Source organism: Pseudophryne corroboree, chromosome 4, assembly GCF_028390025.1.
Source record: "Pseudophryne corroboree isolate aPseCor3 chromosome 4, aPseCor3.hap2, whole genome shotgun sequence".
NCBI lineage: Eukaryota > Metazoa > Chordata > Amphibia > Anura > Myobatrachidae > Pseudophryne > Pseudophryne corroboree.
In genome coordinates, this window is record NC_086447.1 from 28229684 (window position 1) to 28250658 (window position 20975).

Here is a 20975-nt window from a genome sequence, read left to right on the forward strand (position 1 = left end):
TTTTTTTTAATGATGTTTATGTTTTGTTTATGTATATTGTTTGTTTAACCTAATATGTGGTGCATTGGAACCCTTGTAGAACAACATAATAATAATAATAATAATAATAATAGTAATAATAATAATATGATCAACAACAACAACAACAACAACAATAATAATAATAATAATAATAATAATAATAATAATAATAACAACAACATCAACAACAACATTTGGTTATTATTTATGAGTTAGCCAGATCATTTTCTTTCTCAAGTAGATGTTTTCTTGTGTTTAGTTCCGGCCTACATAGAATAATGTAGCATTTTGGGAAAAATATACACGCTAAAAGTCCAGCACATGAAGCTAGTATTGCAAAGATCTCCACAGCCACCATGTATTTCCCTTTGGCGCTGAGATAGGCCGGGATCATTGTAGTCCAGACACTGCAGAATACCAGCATGCTGAAGGTAATGTATTTGGCCTCATTAAAACTGTCCGGTAATGTCCTGGCCAAGAAAGCTGTAATAAAACTAATGGCTGCCAGTATTCCCATGTAACCTAGGACAGAATAAAACCCAATAAGGGAACCTTTGTTACATTGAAGAATGATTGTTCCTTGAGAAGAATGAATGTTCAGCTCCTGGAAAGGTGGAGAGATAGTCACCCAACTCATACAGATAAGCACTTGGATGGATGAGCATAACAACACCACACAATTAGACAGCTTGGTGCTGATCCAGCTTTTCCATGGACTTCCAGGTTTGGAGCCTTTAAAAGCAATATAAACCATAATAGTTTTGCCTAGGACACACGATATGGCTACTGAGAAGAGGACTCCAAAAGAGATCTGACGCAACATGCAAGTGGCATCTACAGGACGCCCAAGGAACAGGAACACAGACAGAATGCTCAGCATGATGGAGAAGAGGAGGAGGAAGCTCAGATTCTTGTTATTGGCTTTCACCAGAGGTGTGTCTTGGTACAAAATAAATATAATAATAATCAGAAAAGTTAAAAAACAAAGCAAAAAAGATGCTATCAGGATAATAACAATGATTGTGTCATTTGTGTAGGACAGAAATTCCAGCACTTTGGGAACACACTGAGTCTTCTTCTCATTAGGCCACTCATGGTCTGCACACATCAGGCAATTTTCACTGTCTGGAAGAATAAAACAACACACAGAAGCCAATTGTAGATTACTGACATCAGTGCAACACATTAATCAGGGCATCATACATAGATACCAAAATAACAATCCTCTATGACAAAGTACTCTCTGCTTTTGCATGTAGAACATAAATACTGGGCAGCTCCATTCTTATATGGAGATTACTTGAAAGAAGAGGGTTTGTGGGGAAATGGCGCACTGGATTTCTCCTCTCACAGGTAAGTTTTATATGACGAAACCGGTGTGGATTAAACTTAATCTGTTTTAATAGTGAATTAGTTGTATACTGTACTTAGTGTGGAACTCATATATGGGACCAGTTGTGCTCACTAGAGTTATGTGTATTTATTTGAGTAGGACAAGAGGAAAGAAAACTCAGTTTTTTGGGGGCACTCAAATTGTAGTTTTTAATTAAAATGTAACTTTTATTTTAGAAATAAAGACTCACACTGACTAACAAACATGAAACACATAATTAAATCACAGCATGATATAGCCAGGTTTGTATCTATAATGATAAAGTATATCTATTATTTTCCATTATATTTACTAATGGCTGTATTTAGAATACCTCTTCCTTACTGAATAATTCTAGCTAAATATTCAGCTTGCTGTTATTTTTGAAAATCTTAATGATATTGGGGGTAATTCAGACCTGATCGCTATGGTGCATTTTTTGCATCCCAGTGATCAGGTAGTTGCCGCCTACAAAGGGTGGGTATTTGCTGTGTGCAGGTGTGTGATCACATTTGTATGAAAGATGCACAAACATGAGTTTGTGCAGTCTCTGCTCTGCCCAGGACTCACTCTGCTGATGCGATGATCGGGACCGGAGCTGATGTCAGAAACCCTCCCTCCAAACGCTTGGTCCCTCCTATGTTTTCCCAGACACTCCTACAAACTGGTCAGTTGCCACCCACAAATAGCCTCTTCCTGTTAGTCACCTTGCAATCGCCCATGTGATCACTTTTTTCACACCCTGACTTGTAATTCTCAACAACTTTTTCCCTGACTTGTTTGGAGAGCTCCTTGGTCTTTATGGTGTGATGCCTCTTGCTTAGTGGTGTAGCAGCCTCTGGGGTCTTCCAGAAAAGGAGTGTTTATACTGATAGATCATGTGACACTTAGATTGCACACAGATGGACATCATTTCACTAATTATGTGACTTCTGAAGGTAAGTGGTTACACCGGAACTTTTGAGGGGCTTCATAGCAAAGGGGGTGAATACATATGTACATGCCAATTTTCAGATTTTTATTTTTTAATATTATTTTTTATATACATTTTTCTCATTTCACTTCACCAATTTAGACTATGCTGTGCAGATCCATCACATAATATTCAGATAAAAAAATTAATAAATTACAGTTTGTAATGTAACACAATAGGTAAAAAGCCAAGGTGGGTGAATACTTTATCAAGGCACTATATTGAGAATAAGCCATCAAGAGTATGTTCTGTGTCAAATAAAAAGATAAACACACACAAAAGATTATTTAAGCACTTGACCCAGAAGAATTCCTGTTAAGCCAGTAATACAGGGGTTACTTAACTCTGAAATTAGATTCAAGAGAAGAAATGGAAGAAAATATTACAGCGCACGGGAATGGATAATTTTTATATTTATTTAAAACATATATTTCAACAAGATCTATAACAGTTAATCCAGTGGCGTAACTACTGCCCCTGCAGCCCTCGCGGTGGCTTGGGGGCGAGGGGCTGCGGGGGCGCCACTGATTTAGCATGTCAATCTGCTCCTACTAACCCTCCCTGCCGTGTTGGAGGGACATGGAGGGCACAGTGTGTGCCTCTCCTGTGTCCCTCCAGCATCATCTCCGGCGGCCGCGGGTCTAATAGAAGAAGTGCCGGTTCGTGAGCCAATCAGAGCTCATGAACGGCACTTCGTTTATTAGACCCGCGGCCGCCGGAGATGATGCAGGAGGGACAAAGGAGAGGCACGCGCTGTGCCCTCCGTGTGACTGTGTCCCTCCAACACAAACCAGCGGGGGAGCAGCAGCGGGGGAGGGGGCATATATGGCACTGGGGGGGAATATCTGGCACTGGGGGCATATGTGGCACTGGGGGGGGGATCTGGCAATGGGAGCATATCTGGCACTGGGGGGGGGTAATATCTGGCACTGGGGGCATATGTGACACTGGGGGGAATATCTGGCACTGGGGGGGGAATCTGGCACTGGGAGCATAGCTGGCACTGGGGGGGAATATCTGGCACTGGGGGCATATGTGGCACTGGGGGGGGGATATCTGGCACCGGGGGAATATGTGGCACTGAGGGGGAATATCTGGCACTGGGGGCATATGTGGCACTGGGGGGGTATATGTGTACCTGGCACATAGGGGGGGGGGGCTATATTGTGCACTGGGGTCATGTGAGTACCTTGCACCGTGGGGTAATATCTGGCACTGGGGACATATGTGGCACTGGGAGCACAGCCCTAGCAACAAGCACTACCCCCTAGCAACGAGCATGATACCCAGTGCATGAAACCCCTGGCAACGAGCATGACACCCAGTGCATGAAACACCTGGCAACGAGCATGACACCCAGTGCATGAAACCCCTGGCAACGAGCATGACACCCTTAGCATGAAAACCCCTGGCAACGAGCAGGTAATTTAAAAGTAAGTAGAAGACTGTAGGACTTAATGTGTAATGGGCATTACGGTGTGTGGCATAATGTATCACGGACATTGCGGTGTGTGTCATAATGTGTCACAGGCATTACGGTGTGTGGCATATTGTATCACGGGCATTGTGGTATGTGGTATAATGTCTCAGGGTCATTGCAGTGTGGCATAATGTATAACGGGCATTGCGGTGTGTAGCATAGGGTATAACGGGCATTGCGGTATGTGTCAGGCATTACGGTGTGTTGTATACTATATCACGGGCATTGTGGTATGTGGTATAATGTATCAGGGGCATTGCAGTGTGTAGCATAATGTATAACGGGCATTGCGATTCCTGTCATAATGTGTCAGGCCTTACGGTGTGTTGTATACTATATCACGGGCATTGTGGTATGTGGTATAATGTATCAGGGGCATTGCAGTGTGTAGCATAATGTATAACGGGCATTGCGATTCCTGTCATAATGTGTCGGGGGCATTACGGTGTGTGGCATAATGTGTCGGGGGCATTATGGTGTGTGCATATTGTGTCATGTGCATTATTGTGTGTGGCATAATGTGTAAGGGCCATTGCAGTATGTGGCATAATGTATACTGGGCATTACTATAAGGAGGAAAAATTACAAATAATGTAAGGGGCATGAATCAGGATTATTTTTCTTTCCAGTGGTGGCTAACGTCTGGGCGTGCAGGTTGGAAAACTGGGGTATAACGTAGTCTTTTCTTGCAATGCCACGCCCCTTTATATGAAGCCACGCCCATCCCAATGAAGTCACACCCCCTATTTTACCCCTTTTTTTATCCCTTTTTTTATCCCTTTATTAGTGCCAATTATGGGGGATGGGGGGCGCCGAAGAATTTTTTGGCTTGGGGGAGAAAAATTTCTAGTTACGCCACTGAGTTCATCCATAGACAAACAAAAGGCTGGTATTATAGTTATATATTAAAACAATAATGTCAAATAAATCTAACTGGCTATACATGTAAAAAATTATATATCCCCCTTTTGTTGTGTGTACGGAGGTGTTTCCAGCTTATTGTTTTATATTCAGTTATTTAAAAAACACTGTGTCTGATTAATATCACTTTCACTAACACACGTTGCTTAGAAAATTCATATTGTTATTCTAGGAGCAGAAATTGGCAACATCAGTTCTTAGCTATAAGCATATAAATACCAATGAATTTTAGCAGCTTATTTGATGATAATATATCCTTTCTTGCGAGAGGAGATAATATTCTGTCTGTTCAAAATATGAAGAAACACTGTGTTCAATTAGTAACAGTTCATCTGACACAGGTTACTTAAAAAGACAAAATTGGCAACATCAGTCCTTCAATGATGAGCATATAAACACCAGGGAATGAGGCAGTTCACTGATAACAATGTATCCAGGTGGCGTCAATTAAGTACACATCAGCTGCTGAAGAATTTATACTGTTAATGCAGGACGCAATTTACTGCATCTATTTATAGCTGTGAGCATGTGGTCTCAATTATATAATAAGTATTGTTATTAAATCTGGCCAGATATTTACAATAGGTTATGAGTGGTCTCACCACTATATTTTCCTGTTCTGCTGTATACGATCCTCCTGGCCGCTGGCACATTAGCCTTGTACTGCAGTCATCTCTGGAGGACCCTCTGGTTAAACTGTTTTAGCATACATTCATAGTGTTGTTAAATAGATACCGATCTGATGGTGCAGTAGTATGGCAAGTTTTGGTTTGACACGTTTCCCTGCCTCCTTTTGGAATCAGCGGCTTCCTCAAAAGTAAAGTTCAGTCCCTCCTTGCCTTCTATTTATATGTCGTGGCTCTCACCACCGCGCTTATATTCCCTTAGCATTCCACAACTCGTTCTCGCTGTGGAACACATAGACATGAGCATTAGATTTGACTAACTCCTTCAGTGTTCCACATCACCCTCTCTGCGTGGAATGCAGGTACATGCGTATTAGATTAATCTCGGCTTCTATTACCACATTTGTACATTTATGAACACGGATTCTTGAAGAACTTACTATAAATTCCCTTTCACAGATAATACACATAACATTTATAGAACATTAATTCACATTACTAAAAAACAAAAAAACTAAATTTATTCATGTCATCACTGAGAGTAAACTCCGGTATTTTTTCTAGAAGGATTATGTGTCCATAGTTTATATTGGACCATTTTTCCATAAGTAGAGAATTCTAGTCCCAATGTCATGCTCTTAAGTAATAATACTCATAGAGAGCAGACACAACTATATACACATTATAATGTGATCCAAAGCAAACATCTAATTTCCCTTGCTATACCTTTGTTCCTAAATAATACATAACCGTCACCTATTTATTTGAGGAGAGGGAAAGGGGAGGGAGAGTTTCCTCACCTGATCTCACAAATGTTAGGAAAATTATTGATCTATTTGATGTACTATAAGTATTGGAGTGTATACACTCTGTATTCTAGTACATCACTTTAAAAGATCAAGTGCTACCCACCAATATACAATGAACCAGGCAATTATGCATCCTGTCAGATTAATCCATTAATTAAATATACATGCATTTAATAGATACTGTCTAAATGTGAAGGGAAAGGAGCATAGCAATTGAGCACATGTACAGGCTGTATACGGACGACAACAGTACATGTAATTAAAACTTTAACGGCCCTGATTAGCCATTATCTGATGTGAGGGGAAAGTAGTGCATAGAGTGTGTTCATGGAAGGGTTATCATACTGGTAGCACTAGCACATGCAGTGTTGGCAGTAACAATATCAGTGGGGATTATAAATCAAATCCTGTGTAGAATGACTATTACAGTTTGCCAAAATGTGTATATGCATATTGAAATGTGCACATTAGCCTATGCAGTGTCAGTAGCAACGAGATCAGTGGGAATTATAAATTAAAATTTGCATAGAACTACCAGCATTGGTTACTGAAATTTGCACATGTATTTATCAGATACCATTTCATGAGAAGGAAAAAGAGCCCTTTAACATAGCACACGCACAGACTCTCACATTGGTCATATGAATATAAGTAATTAAAAACAGTTATTACACGAGTGGCATTAATCAGCTATTGGCCACTGATAAGATAAAGCCTGGAAATCTAGTGCATATAAAGGCCCCTGCACTGGCGATAAAGCCTATGCAGACTGAATATTAATGATATTATTGGGGACTATATAATAAATGAAATTTCATTTAGTGCAAACCATTACAGTCTATCACAGGATGGGGACGCTCACCCTGCTTATAGAAAAACTAAACGGGGGAAAGCATGTCTTGTTCATGACACAAAATATGTCATATGTATAATAAAGGACTATTATTATACAGGGTCCTTGTTATCAAATAGGATTATTAATTATTGTGCACCAATATTTGAGGATATAGTGCAATTATAACAAAAGATTGTGAACTTATTACATATGCTGTGCTAAACCCCAGCTCATATCAATTTGAGCTAGTAGAAATAGTACTAATATCCTTTTAAGATACTTTTGGGCAAAAAGTAACATTTCCCCAGTGTATCCACTTCCCTTCTGTTACAATTATTTGTAGCCAAACTGTGAAACCACAGTGGCAGTAGTTAAATCATTACAGAAATTAATAGGTTTATACAAATAAATTAGACAGTTATCAAGACATAAAACATACTTTAATAAATTCTTAATAAAGACAGGACGCATCCAACAATTTTAAATATTTTTTCTTTATTCACAAACACTTGTTTTTTTGTTTTCACCTTATATCACACCTTCACATTCAACCTTTATTTCACTCTAGTTAGCCCCTTAGTGGGCTTTTTTTGTAAATAATTCAAATATTATACCAGCCAGAAGGCTGAGAATATGTGAGTGGCTGAATATATTTTAACATTGAAGATATAAAAAGTTATATTTTATACTAATAACAGAAAAATGTGCACCCAATAAATCCAATCTTTTTCTTACTTCTAACAAATCTGGTCCATCACATATTTATTAGACCATTTAAAAGATGTCTTCTTTATATTTAAGAACGTGTGTGTGTGTGTGTGTGTGTGTGTGTGTTTGCAGCCACATATGTATACATATTGCACATAAATCCAATATGATCTCACTGCATCACAGTATACAAAGAAGCGATGCATATATATATATATATATATATATATATATATATACTGTACTCAAAGGTAAATACAAAAAAGGATTATTCAAAGATATTAAAGGGAAATGACAAAAATTTATCCACAGGTATACACAGAAGTGAAGAGTGTTCCTGCATAGATATATATGAGGGCATTTTGATGCTGTTGGTATTAATTTCAAATATATTGAAAACTATCTTTAGGGATTTTACTATATTTGAAGATGTAATAACTATACATATAACTAATCCAAGATACTATGTGCAGCCCCACTCCAGAGGGACCTCTGGTAGTGGTGTGTTAGACACCATATTAATTAGTCTGATACGAGAAAAAAGAGAAGAATATTCACTGTATTTCCAGATTCTTTATCCAGATGGCTCTTAAATGTTGTTAAGTTCTACAACATCATTCAGTCCATTCAGGAACAAAGAGCCTAGTTTGTAAATCAGAATGCCTCCCTTTGACATAACTTTCCAAAGCGGTCACCTCCTCTACTTGTTGTTTTGACATGTTCAATAGCTATAGCCGATATGCCGCTCATATCACGATTTTGACATAAAGCGATGTGATTGGACAGGGAATGTGTCCATAAAGATGGAAAGTCAACCAAAAGGAGAGGTTATCTTCAGGAAGTCTGAAAATCTTAAATCTAAACTTGTACAAAGTCATTTTATAAGACCCCAAGAAATTCCAGAAAAGGCATACCTTAGCTGGCTCCCAAAAAACCCACCAGGATACCATAGATGTGTCAATACCAAGTGTTTGTTGTGTGGCATTTCACCAAGAAAAATGAAAGAGTTTATCTCACATACATGTACATCAGGTGAAAAGTTTTAAATAAAAGTTTTCCTTAATTGTCAATCCTCCTATATAATATATATATTAAGCTGCAAGTATGGCAAACAATATGTAGGATGCACTACACAAACCTTTAATTTAAGGTATATGAAGCATAGAAGAAACATATTGAATGGAAATAAAACTCATTCCCTGTCCAATCACATCGCTATTTGTCAAAATTGTGATATGAGCGGCATATCGGCTATAGCTATTGAACATGTCAAAACAACAAGTAGAGGAGGTGACCGCTTTGGAAAGTTATGTCAAAGGGAGGCATTCTGATTCACAAACTAGGCTCTTTGTTCCTGAATGGACTGAATGATGTTGTAGAACTTAACAACATTTAAGAGCCATCTGGATAAAGAATCTGGAAATACAGTGAATATTTCTATGTGAATATATATCTATGCAGGAATACTCTTCACTTCTGTGTATACCTGTGGATAAATTTTTGTCATTTTCCTTTAATATCTATGAATAATCCTTTTTTTGTATTTACCTTTGAGTACAGTATATATATATATATATATATATATATATATGCATCGCTTCTTTGTATACTGTGATGTAGTGAGATCATATTGGATTTATGTGCAATATGTATACATATGTGGCTGCAAACACCACCTAGATTATAACCCCTGATGAAGTCTTAACGGACTAAATGCATTGGATTTTTTCATACATGTGAATTAGACCATACATCTGGAATATCTAATTGAAGATTCGATATCTTATACAACAGTTGTTACGTTTGTTGTGGGGGAAATGGCGCACTGAGCTACCTTTCTATTGGTATTTTATGTATGGAAACCGGAATAAGAAGATAGTATCGTTCAAGAAATAATGATATCCGTTGCTAATGAGGAAAATTATGTACTAACTCATCAAATCAACAAAAAACCCGGTGGTGCTCCCCTGAGTTGTGAAAAACAGGTAAATAGGTATAGAAGAGAAAAGACAACTCCTTTTTATGGGGCACTCTTAATGAAATTCTAAAACGTAACTTTTATTGAAATCGGACTCACATTAACATACAACATGAAGAATTTAATCAAATAAAAAGATTATTAAATATTTTATGGTATGACTGGCTAGGTCCCTGAGAAAATCTCCATATAACGTCCTTCCCACTATATAGATATTACAGTCCCAATTAAATCCAAATATCCACAAAAATCAATTCTACTGCTATAATGAGTTATATGAAGGTAAAGTATCCTAAAGGAAACTGTCGAATGCAAGGTTTGTTGATTTAGGTATATATATTCACCTTATATATCATAGACAATTAACTGTCAACCTGCTAATAATAATCCCTTGATGTAACTGTGGATTTGAAGCAGCTACCATAATATTTCATTCATGATTGCATGTTATGATCAAAAATTTGTGATCAGTTGATGGTATTAATCTATAGCTGAATAGCCTTAATTTAGTGCTTGTAGAAGATTATAAGTTGTGGAGAGGAAAATTAGAAGAGAGAGAAAAAATCAGAAGGAAGATGGGGAGAAAGTAGGTGTCTAAATGCCTGGTTTCTGCTTTTGGAGATCTGCTTAAAAAGCATCGAATCCCCAATGAGAGAACCACCTGGAGCATATGCACCACTCCCAAGACCTGTATCTGCTGTTAACTTGATCTGCCCAATTAAGGGCAAAGTTAATGAGAGTGCAGGGAAGAAGTCCCTAACCAGTATATATTACCTAGATTACTGACTATTAACAAGCCCTAAAATTAGTATAGATCACAACCGTAATAGATAATAATATCACCTTGTTATGTAGATTCACAATGAAATGTGTAACATCTTTGAAAAACACTCCAAGGAAAAACAAATAAAACAAAATTGCTTACAGAATTATATGTAGCATAGCTATTGAGTGAAATAATCTCTATGAAATACAGATTTCATATGCAATAACGACCAGGATGTCTACTGTCCTTGATCATGTCATTGACATCGAATCAAGGATGAGAGAGTCCTTGTCGGTGTTAGTGCAATATGAAAAAAGTGTGCTTCTGCTGTCGTTATCTCAAAAATTGAGTTAAGCCGATGAGAGAGCACCGAAATAAAGAAAAAAAGAGAGGGAAAAAAATTATATATATAGGGGAGAAGGGATAATGCAATAAATATAAGTATAGTCCTAAGAGTGTGTTCACTAAAGGTTATAATTACCTGTAAAATATCCTAATGTTTAACCAATTTGAACTCCCACATATCACTTATATTTCAAAGTAATTAAATTGATTAAACCAGGGGAAAGTGTTACCAATAGGATATTGGTTAATGGGTTTTCAGAAACACAATTTTTTTATGTGACATATTTAATACAAGCCTAATATTAATTTCATAGTTGCGTCTAGTGTAAGAAATTCTCATCATATTTGCAATAATAACAGAGTTGCATCATATTTGCAAAAAACGGCATCATGTATCTGTGCATCACCAAATAATACTTTCAAAGAATATATAGGAAATCATCTTCCCTTGTTATTATCTAGTTAATTTTGTCATCATTATTATACAGCAGGGAAAATGAAATACCAGAATTTATTAAGCAATTAATGCTAATGGATACTGAATTAAAAGAAAATTATATATAACGAAAAAATGTATGTATATAACGTTACTTATCTGCTGTATACTCTCCTCATTAATTCATCAGTATACATGTCACTTCATACGGACTCGATCAGATGGTTATTCTTCCCGTCCAATTCCTTACTGTAGGAGGAGATGGAAGCTGTTCATCACTAACAAATATTAGATGTGATCCTCCATGAACGGGTCTAATAGCGGCAGATCACTATTTATGTGCAGTCCGATCGGTCCACCTTGCTGGGTAATGTGTGGGGCCGCTGTTTGTACCGTGCGGCTCACTTGTAGCTCAGCAAGTCTTTAACAAGTGAAAATGTATGAGGGCAAAGTGCAATGTGTGGGGCCGCTATTAGTACTGTGCGGCTCACTCGTAGCTTAACAAGTCTTTGACAAGTGACAATATATAATAGACACTTAGTCTCGATACGCGATCCTCCACAGCTTGTGTGACCGTTAATACGGCTCACCTCAGGATACCAACTTCTTGTCAAATAATGGTCTGTGGAGCCGCTACGAGTGAAGTACGGCTCACCGTTAATGCCGGATCAGTGCAGGGAGATAGCAGAGACAGTCGGGTGATGTCCACATCCACATGCGCCGTGTAACCGACGTGCACGTTTCACCTGGGCGGCTTCGTCAGGGATTGTCACAAACAGCGGCCCCACACATTACCCAGCAAGGTGGACCGATCGGACTGCACATAAATAGTGATCTGCCGCTATTAGACCCGTTCATGGAGGATCACATCTAATATTTGTTAGTGATGAACAGCTTCCATCTCCTCCTACAGTAAGGAATTGGACGGGAAGAATAACCATCTGATCGAGTCCGTATGAAGTGACATGTATACTGATGAATTAATGAGGAGAGTATACAGCAGATAAGTAACGTTATATACATACATTTTTTCGTTATATATAATTTTCTTTTAATTCAGTATCCATTAGCATTAATTGCTTAATAAATTCTGGTATTTCATTTTCCCTGCTGTATAATAATGATGACAAAATTAACTAGATAATAACAAGGGAAGATGATTTCCTATATATTCTTTGAAAGTATTACTTGGTGATGCACAGATACATGATGCCGTTTTTTGCAAATATGATGCAACTCTGTTATTATTGCAAATATGATGAGAATTTCTTACACTAGACGCAACTATGAAATTAATATTACGCTTGTATTAAATATGTCACATAAAAAAATTGTGTTTCTGAAAACCCATTAACCAATATCCTATTGGTAACACTTTCCCCTGGTTTAATCAATTTAATTACTATGAAATATAAGTGATATGTGGGAGTTCAAATTGGTTAAACATTAGGATATTTTACAGGTAATTATAACCTTTAGTGAACACACTCTTAGGACTATACTTATATTTATTGCATTATCCCTTCTCCCCTATATATATATAATTTTTTTCCCTCTCTTTTTTTCTTTATTTCGGTGCTCTCTCATCGGCTTAACTCAATTTTTGAGATAACGACAGCAGAAGCACACTTTTTTCATATTGCACTAACACCGACAAGGACTCTCTCATCCTTGATTCGATGTCAATGACATGATCAAGGACAGTAGACATCCTGGTCGTTATTGCATATGAAATCTGTATTTCATAGAGATTATTTCACTCAATAGCTATGCTACATATAATTCTGTAAGCAATTTTGTTTTATTTGTTTTTCCTTGGAGTGTTTTTCAAAGATGTTACACATTTCATTGTGAATCTACATAACAAGGTGATATTATTATCTATTACGGTTGTGATCTATACTAATTTTAGGGCTTGTTAATAGTCAGTAATCTAGGTAATATATACTGGTTAGGGACTTCTTCCCTGCACTCTCATTAACTTTGCCCTTAATTGGGCAGATCAAGTTAACAGCAGATACAGGTCTTGGGAGTGGTGCATATGCTCCAGGTGGTTCTCTCATTGGGGATTCGATGCTTTTTAAGCAGATCTCCAAAAGCAGAAACCAGGCATTTAGACACCTACTTTCTCCCCATCTTCCTTCTGACTTTTTCTCTCTCTTCTAATTTTCCTCTCCACAACTTATAATCTTCTACAAGCACTAAATTAAGGCTATTCAGCTATAGATTAATACCATCAACTGATCACAAATTTTTGATCATAACATGCAATCATGAATGAAATATTATGGTAGCTGCTTCAAATCCACAGTTACATCAAGGGATTATTATTAGCAGGTTGACAGTTAATTGTCTATGATATATAAGGTGAATATATATACCTAAATCAACAAACCTTGCATTCGACAGTTTCCTTTAGGATACTTTACCTTCATATAACTCATTATAGCAGTAGAATTGATTTTTGTGGATATTTGGATTTAATTGGGACTGTAATATCTATATAGTGGGAAGGACGTTATATGGAGATTTTCTCAGGGACCTAGCCAGTCATACCATAAAATATTTAATAATCTTTTTATTTGATTAAATTCTTCATGTTGTATGTTAATGTGAGTCCGATTTCAATAAAAGTTACGTTTTAGAATTTCATTAAGAGTGCCCCATAAAAAGGAGTTGTCTTTTCTCTTCTATACCTATTTACAACAGTTGTTACCACAGAATCCAACTCTCCAACTTATTGTCAAACAATATGTTCCTATTTATGTGGTGTTTATGGTCTTAAATTAATTTTTCTTGATGTAACAAACATTCACAACAGTGTCTAAGATTTATTGCTAATTTTATGAATAAATAATTTTAAATATAAACGTTCTGATTTTCTAAGGGGGTTTTGCTCCCATGAGAATTCTGTTTCTTCTCTCATTCTATTTTCCATACCTATTCTGACAGCAGGTATTTCTCAGTGGTTTGAGCGCTTCTTGATTTAGCGCACTAGAGGGACTTAATTGTATGTTTTTTTATATATATATATATATATATATATTAAGCTGCAAGTGTGGCAAACAATATGTAGGACACACTACACAAACCTTTCATTTAAGGTATATGGAGCATACAAGAAACATATTGAATGGAAATAAAACTCATCACCTGTCTAATCACATCGCTATATGTCAAAATCGTGATATGAGCGGCATATTGGCTATAGCTATTGAACAGGTCAAAACAACAAGTAGACAAGGTGACCGCTTCGGAAAGTTATGTCGAAGGGAGGCATTCTGGATTTACAAACTAGGCTCTTTGTTCCCGAATGCACTGAATGATGTTGTAGAACTTAACAACAGTTCAGAGCCATCTGGATAAAGAATCTGGAAATACAGTGAATATTCTTCTTCTCTTTTTATCTCACACTCTATCAGAGGTCCCTCTGGAGTGGAACTGCACATAGTACCTTTGATTAGTTATATGTATAGTTATTACATCTTCAAATATAGTAACATCCCTAAAGATAGTTTTTGATATATTTGAAATTAATATCAACAGCATAAAAATGCCCTCATATATATCTATGCAGGAACACTCTTTACTTCTGTGTATACCTGTGGATACATTTTGTATTTTTTGTAATTTTCCTTTAATATCTTCGAATAATCCTTTTTTGTATATACATTTGAGTACAGTATATATATATGTATATATATATATATTTTTTTTTTTATTTATATGCATCACTTCTTTGTATACTGTGATGCATTGTGATCATATAGGATTTATGTGCAATATGTATACATGGGTGGTCTTCAGTATGCCGGCTCTTGGTATCCCGGCGCACAGTATACCTGCGCCAGGATCCCGACAGCTGGCATACCGACACTTATTCTCCCTCGTGGGGGTCCATGACCCCCCTGGAGGGAGAATAAAACAGCATGGCGCGCATAGCGCTCCACCGTGCCCGTAGCGTGGCGAGTGCAGCGAGCCCGCAAGGGGCTCATTTGCACTCGCTACACTGTCGGTAAGCCGGGGGTCGGGCTCCCGGCGCCGGTATGCTGGTCGCCGGGAGCCCGACCGCTGGCAGATCGTAGTGAACTTGTATACATATGTGGCTGCAAACACACACACACATGTTTATGTGTGTGTGTGTGTGTGTGTGTGTGTGTGTGTGTATATATATATATATATGTATATATAATAAAAAAGAGAACATATTTTAAATGGTCTAATAAATATGTGATGGTTATGTATTATTTAGGAGCAATGGTATAGCAAGGGAAATTAGATGTTTGCTTTGGATCACATTATAATGTGTATATAGTTGTGTCTGCTCTCTATGAGTATTATTACTTAAGAGCATGACATTGGGACTAGAATTCTCTATTTATGGAAAAATGGTCCAATATAAACTATGAACACATAATCCCACTAGAAAAAATACCGGAGTAGACTCTCAGCGATGACATGAATAAACTTTTTTTTTTGTAATGTGAATAAATGTTCTATAAATGTTATGAGTATTATCTGTGAAAGGGGATTTATAGTAAGTTCTCCTAGAATCCATGTTCATAAAGGTACAAATGCAGTAATAGAAGCCGAGATGTATCTAATACGCATGTCCATGCATTCCACGCTGAGAGGGTGATGTGGAAAACTGAAGGAGTTAGTCAAATCTAATGCTCATGTCTATGCGTTCCACACCGAGAACGAGGTGTGGAACGCTAAGGGAATATAAACGCGGTAGTGAGAGCCTCGACATATAAATAGAGGGCACGGAGGGACTGAACTTTACTTCTGAGGAAGCCACTGATTCCAAAAGAAGGCAGGGAAACGCGTCAAACCAAAACTTGCCATACTCCTGCACCATCAGATCGGTATCTATTTAACAACACTCTGTGCATGTACGCTGAAACGGTTTAACCGGAGGGTCCTCCAGAGATGACTGCAATACAAGGCTAATGTGCTAGCGGCTGGGAGTATTGTATACAGCAGAACAGGAAAATATAGTTGTGAGACCACTCATAACCTTTTGTAAATATCTGGCCAGATTTAATAACAATACTTATTATATAATTGAGACCACATGCTCACAGCTATAAGTAGATGCAGTAAATTACGTCCTGCATTAACAGTATAAATTCTTCAGCAGCTGATGTGTACTTAATTGACACCAACTGGATACATTATTATCAGCGAACTGCCTCATTCCCTGGTGTTTATATGCTCACAGTTGAAGGACTGATGTTGCCAATTTTGTCTTTTTAAGTAACCTGGGTCAGATGAACTGTTACTAATTGAACACAGTGTTTCTTCATCTATTGAACAGACAGAAAATTAACTCCTCACAAGAAAGGATATATTATCATCAAATAAGCTGCTAAAATTCATTGGTATTTATATGCTTATAGCTAAGAACTGGTGTTGCCAATTTCTGCTCCTAGAATAACAAAATGAATTTTATAAGCAACGTGTGTTAGTGAAAGTGATTTTTTTTAAATAACTGGATATAAAACAATAAGCTGGAAACACCTCTGTACACACAAAAAAGGGGGATATTAAATTTTTACATTTATAGCCAGTTAGATTTATTTGACCTTACTGTTTTAATATATAACTATAATACCGTCCGGTGTGGTTGTCTATGGATTAATTGTTATAGAGCTTGTTGAAATATATGTTTTAAATAAATATAAACATTATCAATTCCTGTGCGCTGTAATATTTTCTTCTGTGTCAAATAACCTGAAGACCTCTTTATTTTTGTAGAATGAAGTTAAATAGTATTACAGAATGATACAGTCTATTTGGATGCAATTTGTGTAACTGGGACCAAGAGACAGGTTTTATAGGACAATGGTTTAGGTTCCCATTTAACAAGTTTGAGGTGTGGGGTTCGAATCAAGAATGTTCTGTTTTTACAATATAAGATAAATTAACAGAGAAGTATAATATTTATGGAGGCAGAATATGTTTGATAATGTTTTTGTGAACATGTTTGAAATAATTGGTATACTTCAGGGAAGGATGGAGAAGAAATGATACAAAAAACACTATATAGTTTTGGACTCTATTTTTTATGTATATTTTTTTCTTCCTCTCTTTCTATGTTGGATTATACATGTTTAAGAGATATCCTGTATTCATCCACTGAGCAAATGTGTTGCAAGAAGTAAAACTCTTAGCCACCAGGACAGGAAGAAGAAATGGACAAGAACCTATTGCAGGACATAACTAAAATGGCATTAAAAGAAGAGGTTATAATTATGTGAGACTTTAATCTTTCTTATGTAAATTGGGAAATGTCTGTTGCTAGTTCCACTAGAAGTAGAGATATTTTAAATTCCCTTCAGGGAGCATCCCTCCACCAATTGGTGAGGGAGCACACTCAGAAAGACACAATGTTAGACTTAAAACTTACAAATGGAGACAGAATATCAGACATAAAAGTGGGTGAAAACCTGGGATCCAGTGATCATCAAGCAGTATGGTTCAGCATAAAGACAGAGACAGACTCATCCCATACAAAAACAAAGGTGTTGGTTTTTAGGAAGGCTGATTAGGGATGGGAAAATGTGTAAGCATTTCTTTGGCAGAGTGGAGGAACTTGTAAGCAGGGCAGAAGATGTGGGAAACATTAAAAAGTGCAATATTAAAGGCAACAGACCTTTGTATCAAAAGTGTTAGGAAAAACACAAGGAAAAGGAAGCCAGTGTGGTTTGCGAAAGAAGTAGCAAATATTATGAAAAAAAAGATGGCTTTTAGGAAATAAAAGCAGACACAAAATAATGAAGAGAAAGAGATATATCTTGTTAGACAGAAGGAGACTAAGAAGGTAATCAGATATGCAAAATTACAAGCTGAGGAGAAAATGGCCCAGTCAGTGGATAAAGGAGGCAAAACTTTTTTTAGGTATATAAGCGAAAGGAGAAAAACAAAAGGTGGAATAATAAAACTAAAGACAGAGACTTGGAGTCTTGTTGAGGGAGATAATGTAATAGCAGATCATCTTAATAATTATTTTTGCTCAGTATTCACTACTGAAAGAGAGGGGAAGGGGCCACAGTTAAGTTGCAGGGATATTCAGGAAAATGACACAAGTACATTTACCGAGGAGAAGGTCCTAATAGAACTCTCAAAGCTGAAAGTGGACAAATCTATGGGGCCAGATGGGATACATCCAAGGATACTACAAAAAATTAAAAAGGTGCTGGTAGCACCATTGACAGAGTTATTCAACCAGTCATTAGCTACAGGAGTAATTCCAGAGGACTGGAAAAGAGCAAACGTAGTCCCACTGCACAAATGTGGAAGCAAGGAAGAGGCAAACAACTACAGACCAGTGAGTCTTACATCAGTAGTAGGGAAATTTATGGAAAAACTCTTAAAAGAAAGAGTTGTAGATTATCTCAAATCCAGCAATTTACAGGATCCCAAACAGCATGAATTCACTGGGGGAGATCATGTCAAACAAATCTTATTTATTTTTTTGACTGTGTGACTAAAGTGATGGATAAAGGTGGAGCCGTGGATATAGCTTATCTAGACTTTAGCAAGGCTTTTGACACTGTTCCACATCACAGACTGCTAAATAAACTTGGAATCTTGGGATTGGATACTAGGATTATTGAATGGATAAAATCTTGGTTGCAGATTAGAAAACAGTGAGTTGTGGTAAATGGAGTGCATTCACAGGAGGGAAATGTTACCAGTGGAGTACCCTAGGGATCTGTACTTGGACCAGTACTTTTTAATATCTTTCTTGGTTACATTGCAAATGGCATTAAAGGGAAAGTATGCCTTTTTGCAGAAGACACAAAATTTATGCAACGGGGTAGACACACCAGGTGGGGTAAAACAAATGATTGAGGATATAGGTAGACTAGAGGAATGGTCAAGAGTGTGGCAATTACAGTTTAATGCCCAAAAATGCAAAATCCTGCACTTGGGTCTCAAAAATCCAATGGCTAAACATAGTATTAATGGCACTATACTGGAAACTACCAAGTAGGAAAGGGATCTAGGAGTCACTATTTCAGGCGACTTAAAGGCAGGTAAGCAATGTAACACAGTAATGAGGAAGGCAAGTCAGATGCTTGGCTGCATTGGGAGAGGAATCAGCAGCAGAAAGAAAGAAGTAATAATGCCACTGTATAGGTCATTGGTACGGCCTCATCTTGAATACTGTGTTCAATTCTGGAGGCATATTTTCAAAAGGATATTAATACAGTAGAGACTGTACAAAGAAGGGCAACTAAAATGGTGCATGGCCTACATCACAAAACATACCCAGAAAGACAAAAAAATCTCAATATGTATAGTTTGGAGCAGAGAAAGGAAAGGGGGGACATGATATAAACTTTCAAATATATCAAGTTTTAACAAAGTCCAGGAGGGAAACATTCTCCAAATGAAGAGAAGCAATAGGACATGAGGACATGCACTGAGATTGGAGGGGGGAGGTTCAGGGAAAATTTGAGGAAAATTACTTCACAGAAAGGGTAGTGGACAAGTGGAATAGCTTCCAATCAGAGGTGGTAGAGCCTAAGACAGTAGAGCAATTTAAACAGGCATGGGATAGACATAAGGATATCCTTACAATGAAATAAGGATCAAATAAGTTCTGAGATAAAAATAAGGTTAAAACAAAAGGGCAGACTAGATGGGCCAAGTGGTTCTTATCTGCCATCAAATTCTATGTTTCTATGTTACTGCATGTTGTATTTGTTTTTTTATAATGGGTTTGTCTGTTTGACTTTAAGTATGTTTGTAGTGTGGATGATTTGACTGATATAGTAATTTTTTATTTGTTTTTGTTTTCTCCTGTCATTTATTCTCAAGGTCACATAATTTTTCTTTGTTTTTTTCTTGCAAATTAGCCTTATTTTTGGTTAAGTATATGCATGTTTTTAGTGTTGGTGTGGTTTGTGTGGAGTGGTGATGTTTTCTCTTAGTGTTCTTATTATGGTTATTCTTTTCTTTTGTCAAGGGAGCTGCATTTTTTTTTTGGCAAATTAGCCTTATTTTTGGCTAATTATCTAAGGCCTTTTGCCTATTATATTTTTTTATCTATATATCTATTGGTAAGTACATGCATGTTTTTAATGTTGGTTTGCTTTGTGTGGAGTGGTGATGTTTTCTCTTAGTGTTTTTAATATTTTTTTTGTTGTGTGTTTTTTCTTCTCAAGGGTTTTTTTTGTTTCCAAATTTGATTTATAATTTTTTCAATCAGCTTTTTGCTGATTTTGTTGGTGTGTGATTTCTTTTGGTAAGTATATGCATGCTCTTTGTGGTGGTTTGGTGTGTGTAGTCTGTTTGTTCTTTAATTGTCTTGTTTTGTTTGGGAAGTTAAACAATGTTTATTTTCTCCCGTTGTGCACAATTTAGAGATGGAAATCACCACACCTGTAAGTAGTTTGTAGTCCTTACATTTCAAATTACATGAATGTTTGTTAGCAATCATTGGTTTTGGTATTAACACTCTGAAAAATGTGTATTTCAGTTTGCGTCGGCAGCATACATGTATGCCTTATACGGCCAACCCCAACCTGCCCCTCATCCTCGAAGGCCAAGGAGACGTGCAAGGCTTCATATCTTTCAAACCCATGTCAGCCTTTTTTGGAATGCCAGATAACGAGGTGGTGCAGCGCTATAGGCTGCCCCCTCATGTCATCCTAGATACTCTCTCAATAATAGAGAGTGATCAAGAGAGTT

At 37.1% G+C, this 20975-nt stretch overlaps 1 protein-coding gene across 1 annotated transcript in view; it reads right to left on the reverse strand.

Annotated features, from left to right (window-relative positions):
• Positions 1-226: 226 nt before the first annotated feature.
• The window catches only part of LOC134910768 (vomeronasal type-2 receptor 26-like), an 80939-nt gene continuing 60190 nt past the window's right edge, over positions 227-20975 (reverse strand). Inside the window, exon 6 of the mRNA XM_063919151.1 lies at positions 227-1146. Within this exon, the coding sequence (XP_063775221.1) occupies positions 227-1146 (920 nt within the window). The remainder of the gene's footprint in view (positions 1147-20975) is intronic.